Genomic DNA, 8945 nt, shown 5'->3' with positions numbered 1-8945 from the left:
AGGTCTTAGCAAGGAATCAAATAAAGCATTCTTCATCAGGAATGATGAGATAAAAGACATGAAGCAAGCAGAGCTAATGGTGAGCAGTGCAGCAGTTGTGATGTCCTGGAATAACTCACAGAGCATCATCCCTGTGAGCACTGATGTTGTGCTGTGGAGACAGGAGCATGGAGCTGAGCCTTCCCCAGGCACACAGCTCCCTGCTGGGGAAGGCTTCTGCTCCCAACCCTCAAAACAGCTGAGGTCTGCACCTGCTAATTCTACCTCACAGAGCAGTTCCACCTTGCCCCTCATGGTACAAACAACACAACCAGCTGCAACTGCAGGCAGAGGAGCTGGCAATCCTCCCGTGCCATATTTTATTGTCAAGAACAACACTCAACAGAAGAGAAACTATTTTCCCTGCATTAAAAGAAGCTTAACCAAAATATTTAAAAATTTAATATTAAATACTTTTAAAAAAAATTTTATACACCTACTTCTACTCTCAATTCCCTTGGGTTTTATTTTGTATGTCAGGCCTCTGACACAAGAAATTCTTGCTCTCATTTGAAGCAAACCTGGATTGAGTGTAATGACAAACTGTTTAAATCCAGTTCTGTTAAAAAAAAAAAAAAAAAGAGGCAAAAAACAAAGTATACATGAGAAATAAAGCCGGCCCATTTTTCCATAAACAGTGAAGCAAGTGTGCTGAAGTCTCCCAAAAACCAGACCAGCATAATGTATAACCAGTCCTAAATAGCTCAAGATCAACACAATTTAAACCTGATCCTAAATGAATCTTAAGGCTTAAAACTGAAGCTAAATGTGACTGCCTATTTGATTGCTCTCTTTCCTGTTGCAAGTGACTCTCTACTGGTTTTTAGTAAAGAAATTAGAGAAAACCTGAAGGAAAGTTTTCCGCAGACCATGAGTAGCAAGAAGAATTTTGTATCAGAGATTGACTCTTGCTTCAATTATGCAAGAAAATGAAAATATAAGTAGAAATAAATATTTCAAACAAGTTTTATTTGGTACTTACATGCTATATATAGTTTTAAAGAAAAAAAACTACATATTTTGGACACTTCAAAATATTGTGGCTATGTACATGGAAAACTAAAGAAAGCAAGAAAGGAACTCAATTCATTTTACTGTGTCACAAGTTACTATTGAAAGCACTCTGACTGAATGGCTGTTTTTTCCCTTCCATAAATATTCTGGCAGATGAAGTCTCTTGCATTTTATTTCCATTGCTTTTATCCCATCTCCTCTATAAGATGAACACTTGGCAGCAGCAGAAATTTCTTCAAAAATTCTTCGGCCTTTGTCTCAGAGGATTTCTTCTGCTAGCCCAGACTTTCTGCCCAGCTTCCTAGAGGCCTCGCTCAGTGCTCACTAAAGGCAAGTGCAGCAGTCTTAATGGTACATTCTCTGTTAGGAGCTGAGAGCCCATGAACCTTCATGTCCCCTACCCAAGATCTTCTCACTGATTCAGAGAGCAATGCCTCAAGCCTTTGGCGATGCCGCAAACTCAAGCGCCCAGAGCGAGCTCTGCCCCCAACAGCATTGGTTAGCACAGCACAAAAACGTGCAAGATTTTACAGTTCTGCACAACAGCAACCAAAAGTGTGGGATGGAATAATGAATGACAGTAGAAATCAGCATCAAACTAAAGAGAAAGCAACCTGCATCGCTCCTCTGATCACTCAAACTGCACTGCTTTATAAAAACCACACACTACATAAAAAAGCAGAAAAAACGACCATTTTCCATTTGCTCTGAAACGAGCAAACCCCAAAAATCCCCAAACCTGCATCATCATCCAAAACTCTCAGGTTTCACACAGTCTTCAATAGTCTGATAAGGCAAAGGAAAAGTCTTCCATCATTGGGAACAGCAGCAATTTACAGGACTCAGAACAAGGTATTTCCTTGTATGTGTGTGCACATATGCATACACATCTTTTATAGTATTGTGAACATGGATGTAACTAAAAAAAAAAAATCAAGTTTGCAGGTTTCTTTTTTACCACATTTGTCTAATTTATTCAATTAAATGATTTATTTCTGTACTGAGCAAAATTCATAAATACATAATCTAGGAGAACAATAGGTTTTCCTCTTGTCCATGAAAAAATAATGCTTTCAAATTTTCACATTTTAAAACCTGTCTTGTTTTGTGTTTTTAGAGAAAATGTGAGAAGATCATAGTGACGTCTCAATTTACAGAATGTCCCTGTAGGAATTACATTTACAAGAACCTGATACAGAAGCCTATAGTTTGCCCCCATAATTAGAGTTCTCTGCAATAACATTTAAACCAACAGGTTTAAATAAAACACCCCATTAACTCTACTTGTAGAGCAATGAGGCATTTATTTTTCAAGTATTAGAACCACAAAGTGTAAAAGATTCTTTGCCAATTTTGCAATTATGCCTTTTAAACCAACACCCACCTTTTTTAAAAACAAAAAAGAATCAGTCCCACCACCCAAATCAGCCCGTTACTTTCAGATTCCAGTGTCTTGTGTCTTAAGGAATGCAGAAATATTCATTTACTAACAAAAAAAGCTTGTTGGAAATAGCCATATTAAGTAACGCACGTGAAGCATGATTTTTCTAGTGATGAAAGCTATTAGAATGGTGATCCAAGTCTATTCCCCTCTTTTCTTCTGCTGGTTTTACTAAAGTCCTTCCAAGAAAGATATTCAAGAAATCTTTAAAAAACTGGAGAGAAAAAATAAAACACTCCTTCATAGCATGGAAGAAACTCCACTGACTGCAGAGATGCTCATATCACCTTTGGTTCTTCAGAAGAAACAATCAGATCACTTCTAAAACAGAAGGCAAACATGAGAGGTCAGAGTGGCAACTCTGTCTTCAGAATGTTATGTGCTTATCTGATTATTTTATTGTGAGATGATTTTCCTTACATTTTTAGGCCGTAGAAAAATAAAGCACTATCCAATTTAATTTGCTAAATTAGTATTTGTTTACCTAACATTCTTGAAAAGTTATGATATAATTCAGAAAAATCCACAGTCCTGAAAGCCATCCCTCAATGCCTCTGAGAAAAGGGAAGCACATCCGGAATTTCAAAAAGTAGTTTTTAAAAAGTAGTAACTCCCCTTCTGCATGTGAATGTCAAGCACTACACTTGCAAAACTGGAACCCAATTGCTGATCATAAGGTTAGAACAACAGCTGTCCCCATCACTTGTAAAAGCACAGGGCAAACCTTTCCAAGTAATTTTAAATGGCAGAAAGTGTATGTGAGAAGCCCTCATCCAGGAAACTATAGGGCCTCACTACCATTGCACTGCACCTGTATGTGCTTGGCAGGCATAGCTTTAGAGAGAGGTGTACTCCTGTCCCCAGGTAATTTAAATTTGTTTAAAATTTAAACCGAGTTTAAATATAAAAAATGTAGAGTTTAAAAATGCTTAAATGAATCAACTTATATTAATTGAGAGCTCTGGGATCTCTGTCAATTACAGCAAATTGCAAGTGTTAGTGAACCACAGCAAACCTACCTGCTGTTTGATGTGTTTGAACACTATCTACCTGAGGCAAAAGAGTCCCCTTATCTTCGAAGGCTAGAATTGGATTCAAAGGAATTTCGGGACTATTGCTCCCAGCATTGTTCATAGCATCCAGCCGGGGTGGTTTAGAACCAATGGGCAGGTTCATGATCTCTTCAAAGTTATCGTTCTGCATAGACATTCCATTTTCATTTGCATTTTTCTCTGGATTGAGATTGCTGAAAGAGAAACACAGAAATTTTTCCTTACATACTTTATCTAGAACAGAAATTTAGTCATCCTCAAAGCAATGGAACAAATGAAAGAAAAGTCTGCATCAAACCCAAGCATTCTTTCAGCTAGTGAAATCAACCTACCACAGTAGGAAAAACTGATTTTGTAGTACTTGGTATTCCTTCCCTTGAACCCATGGGATAGCAGTCACCTTTGGCTACATGATAGCCAGAACTACAGGGTGCTGTGTGGACACTGCAGGCTGAGAAGCAACTGCAATTGCAATCAGTAAAGAAACCTCTGCAGCGCTACCACTACCTGGAACCACCCACATAATGCAATTTACAGCCCCTTGTATCTTTTTCAGATCCCATAAACTTTGTTGTACCCTTTCTCTTATTGCAAATCAATGTAATTGCTCTTGGATAAGATCACTGTTATTTTTATTATTTCTTGGATCAACTCCTGCCACAAGTTCTGGAGCAGCTCCTTCTCTATTCCACTTACTCAGAGAAAAAAACTCCTTGTCAATATAGTGCTGCTTTCAGTCCCCTCTCCCATACAAGATCTTAGGGATCATTTCCAAGGCACTACCCACACTTCTCCTGTTGATCATGTCCAAGCCTGCCCCAAAACCCCTCATGTCAATCTGCACTTCCATTTTCCATCTCCCATGTGACAGAGATACCTTATGAGCGAGCTCTTGCACAATTCCCCCATCAAGAGCAGCACAAGCACAGACACTCTGCCTTTTACACGTACTCTCCCCAGACCATACTTGCTCGTGTCTTGCAGCCTTGGTCCTCCCCTGCCAACCCCTTTATTAGGTGCTGCACTGTCAAATCCTTCAGACTCTGCAGATGGCATGTCCTATCCTGCCAGGGAGAAGAAACTAAGGTGCTGCTTCAGTGAACAGGATGACAGTAATGGGACCATAAGCTACTCATGGAAGAGAAATACCCAACGAATACTCAAAAATCTTGATCTTTCACAGGTGCTTCTTAAAGCTCTCAACAGTTAGATCCTGACAATCTTGGGTACCTATTCTCTGTTTGGACTACATCACAATTGTTCAGGTTGTTTGGAAATACTTCATCCACAAAGGCACAGATACAATTTTCCTAGAATGAAACTTGACTATCAATTTCCTCAGGCCATTTCTCAGCAGGTGACTTGGTTTCCCAGGCTAATTTTCTGACAGCATATTTACTGGTCTTAAAAAGAAACCTGCTTCTAATTGGCATACAATATATTTTCATTTGCTGGCTTCTTTGTACAACTTTGCACAAACAATTAAAGAATTGTTTTACAGTATTCTACAAGAGACAAAAAAACGCCAACAAACAAATCATTTGAAAGTGGCAATGCTTTATCCAAAGCCCAGATTTCCGGTGAGAATCACATGTTCGTATCAGGCCTTCCCAGTTTTTCAAATCATCATCAGTTCTTTTTCAGAAAGGCACTCCCCTTTTGTTTTCATCTGTGGATATGCTGGGTGAATTTCAAAGTGAAAAATATGTTTCACTGTACTGAGTTTGAGAGCAGGCACAGAAACCCTGCTGGCTGCCTGGGAGAGCTCCAAAGTCACATCAGCCTTTTGTGCCAGAGACCCACATCTGTAAGATGAGGAGCAGAATATGCAAAATACTTTAGGACTATTAAAACCTGCTCTGCCATGGATGGTCATTAGGCTATTATTCACTTTAAGGCATCCTATTATTTATTTTATCCCCATCTACTGCCAATAACCATACCAGAGCTGGGATAACCTGCCAAGTTTGATGAATGGGGTAAGAAAGAGGTGGGAAGAGAGCAACTGCTCACTCATATAAATTAAACAACACAGTAGTTCAGCAAGTGTTGGAGCAATGAAGAAGCCTCTTGCTTCTGCAAAAAGAATTTTTCTACCCAATTTATCAGCTGACTTAGTGAATAAATTATTCTTCATATTTCATATTTATGTGTCATTGCACTGCCAGTATTATACATGGAGTTAAAGCAAATTTGTTCAGACTTGAACAATGTATTTTGAGACAGAGGAGTCTACAATCACAGAAAAGGAAATCAGGACTATAAATATTCTAAATTTTGTGGTATAAAATCTTCTAGATTCTATGCTGCTTGATCCACCTAATTACTAGAGGAGCAAATTTAGACAAAAAAAAAGGGGACAATAGAATAGTAGAATTAATTTCCACTGGACATCTTAGAGGCCACAAGTTCAAAAGGAGATTAGATAAATTCCTAGGAGATTGGTATGCCCTCCAGCTTCTGGTAATTAGCAGCTTAGGGACTACTGGAGCCTATGGTTGCATTTGGACCACAATGCTTAGCAACCCTTCATTGGCTAGAGGATCTCCTGGCAATTATTTTTTTTTCCCTTTACATTGTGCTATAGGCCATTAAAACAAAGAACATAAAAAAATAAAATAAGGTTTTTGACCTGCTACTTCTGTTCTTACTGTTTTATGTTGCATTCTTAATGTTGTCTAAGTGTCTAATGCAACACCAGAGATTTCCTTTTTAGGCATACAATATTGCAGAAAGAAATGGATAATTTTGGCATTCTAAATATTCCATAAGTGTGCATGTAGCAAGACACTTATGTAATAGAGGAAAAAAAAAGTTGCCTAAGTTGTTCAGAGTGCATTTGCAAACATAAGAGTCTTGCAAGCATCTGAAGGACATCTCCATGGCAGCTGAAAGTATCTGTGCAGATTCACATTTTGACCTGGACACATCAATCTTAACAAGATAGACTGGGGGGATGTTGAGAAAAGAGAAGCCAGTTTAATTAAAGGAACTGGAATATCCAAAAATTTTAAAATTACTGAAAATTATCTCTGTTGTAGATAATTTTAGCCCAAACTCTATGTAGACACAGCCTGAATTTAGAATTTGAAGACTAAAAAATAAAGATGGACAGATTTCTGTATATGTTTCCGATTATTCATCAGAAATCAACACTGAAAAAATAAATAGGAAAAAATAAAATACAGATTTGCAGGCCTTTGAAAAATGCCAAAACATTTTCACAGCTGCTATTTCTGATCTGAAGGACGTCAGTCACCTCATTACTTGAGAGGATTTTTGCAGAGGAAACATAGATAGACATTAACAGCAAAATGGATCCCAGATCTCTGGATTATTCAAGTAAACGGTGCCTATTTTTAATCAACTGAGACCACAGCACTGAAACTGGCCAACAACAAAGAGTTTTCTTCTCCAGGACAAGATATTAAGGCAATCATCCAGACCAACTGTTTATTTCTGAAAACTGGCTATCTACCTTACCCACACACAGGATGGAGACACGTCAGGTGACCATGCTCACCAAGGTGTTTTGCACTGCATTGCAAGTGTTGCAGAAAACAGCACAGAAAAGAGGAATTACAGAGTAAGTACCATAAGGAAAGTAGTCAGAAAAACCACTGTACTGAAATAACTTTTTCTAAGAAGTAGCAGGCACGATTATCTTGGGCAAAGAATTAGAGAATGGAGTACAAGCAAAACTCTGCAAGTGGGCTATGGATTGGGCAGCTGTAGGGTTCTGCATCACTCTGTCCACGTACCCCCACAAGTGACATGAAACAAGTTCCCCAGGCAACACCTTTTTAACTTCTGGTCATAAATCTCAGCACTCTTGCCCTTTAAACATGATTAAGTCTTATTTAGACAAAAGCCAAATCTTACTGAGGGCTAGAGTGAGGTGCTCACTCAGGAGACAGCCTGCACCCACTACCCCTGTGTCTATTATCATGTCAGGTGTATCTGGATGCCAGACGACCACAGCACACAAGATGCAGTAGCAGTGATGTTGGCACCTGTGGCTTTTACCATATGAGAAAATCTATGGGACACTGCCAAGTGCTTCAGGCTTCACCTTCCCAGTCACTGTGGATGTACCTCTGAAGCAGACACATTCCAGCCTGGCATGCCAGTTTTCTCTTCCACAAACCTTACATGCTCTTCCTACTTTTGTCAGTGTTCTTCAGTCTCATTTATTCATTCTTCACTGTGGGCATTCTGAGGTTCCTTCCACACAGATTATAATGGCAGAGGACAGCACTCATTAGTGTGGCACATTTTATATTTCAAACATCAAGGTGCTTGTAAGGCTGGGAGTGATTAACATTTTAATAGCTGCCCAAGACAATTATGAGGCAGCTCTGTGCAAGCTCATCCAATGCACCTCAGTGTCACTGACAGAACTTCCCTCAGCAGGAGCATCCTTGTCAGCATGACAGCAGGCTAAGATCCCCCAGGCATATGGAGGGATCGAGAAAGGGCAAATTCCTCCTTCAATTAGTGCCAATCACACCCTGAAGCATACTGTCCATTACAGACTGCACAATGACTTCCCACATACAAGTTTTTCCATGCATATTCTGGCACTACCTGCATAAAACATGAAAGGATTGCGAGATTATTTGGCTTTCTGCATCAGTAAAATTAAAATAACTGACAGCTCATGCTTATGTAACGGATGTCACTCAGCTCAATACTGAGGTTTCAAGCTTTTGAACAATTTCTCAAAGTCTGAGTGACTTGCTTCATGGCTACAGAGAGCTCCCAATGTATAATATCTGCCTCCCGAAATACTCCTTATAAAAAACAAAGGTGTTTTTTTAAATGCATAAGCAAAGTGACTAGTCCCATATCTCACACCAAAGACATATCTACACCACCACTTGCTAATACTTCAAGCAACTTAGAAATCAAAACATCTAGCCTGAAAGCACAGTATTCATTATTTAAATTAGGAAAATAAGCAGTGCAAGCCCAGAGTGGGTTGAAAAGGTAAAAAGGAGGAGGGAAGGCAGACTGCAGGGCTGCCTGTTGTGATTTCCCAGGGCAGCAGCCCTACCCTGCGGCAGGGCTGCCCGGCAGTGCCTTACCTGTCCAGGCTGGCGGGGGGCAGGTGCGCAGCCCCCGGGCAGGCGGCCGGGGCCCCGGGGAGCGGGGCTGGCAGCGCCTGCTGCAGCTCCAGTCCTGCTGCAGGCTCCAGGGGACACGCGGGGCTGCCTGCGGCTGGGCACAGAAAACACCTTTGCATTAAAACCAGCAGCAGCATCTACCCTGGAGATCCGGGTAAAATACTTTCTACAAAAGCCAGCACGGCCAAGGCGAGTTACAGTTTTAAAAAAATGCACGGTTCCCACATGCCTCCCCCAACCCCACCTCCTTTGTCACCTTTTTGGGCACACAAA

General features: G+C 40.1%; 1 protein-coding gene across 8 annotated transcripts in view; it reads right to left on the bottom strand.

The window, feature by feature from the left end:
• Positions 1-991: 991 nt before the first annotated feature.
• Positions 992-8945, bottom strand: part of MAP7 (microtubule associated protein 7) — a 107333-nt gene continuing 99379 nt past the window's right edge. For 4 of the 8 annotated variants that reach the window (XM_079299219.1, XM_079299216.1, XM_079299214.1 and 1 more), the window contains 3 exons: positions 8634-8766; positions 3514-3740; positions 992-2815 (listed from right to left, as the gene is read on the bottom strand). In XM_079299219.1, the coding sequence (XP_079155345.1) occupies positions 2805-2815; positions 3514-3740; positions 8634-8766 (371 nt within the window). In that variant the 3' untranslated portion in view covers positions 992-2804. Of the gene's footprint in view, positions 2816-3475; positions 3741-8633; positions 8767-8945 lie in introns of those variants that run through there. The other 4 variants (XM_079299218.1, XM_079299220.1, XM_079299213.1 and 1 more) reach the window with 1 other exon arrangement.

Source organism: Erithacus rubecula, assembly GCF_903797595.1.
Source record: "Erithacus rubecula genome assembly, chromosome: 2".
NCBI classification, from domain to species: Eukaryota; Metazoa; Chordata; class Aves; order Passeriformes; family Muscicapidae; genus Erithacus; species Erithacus rubecula.
Note: the sequence above shows the minus strand (reverse complement) of the source record. Positions and strands in the feature narration are given on the sequence as shown.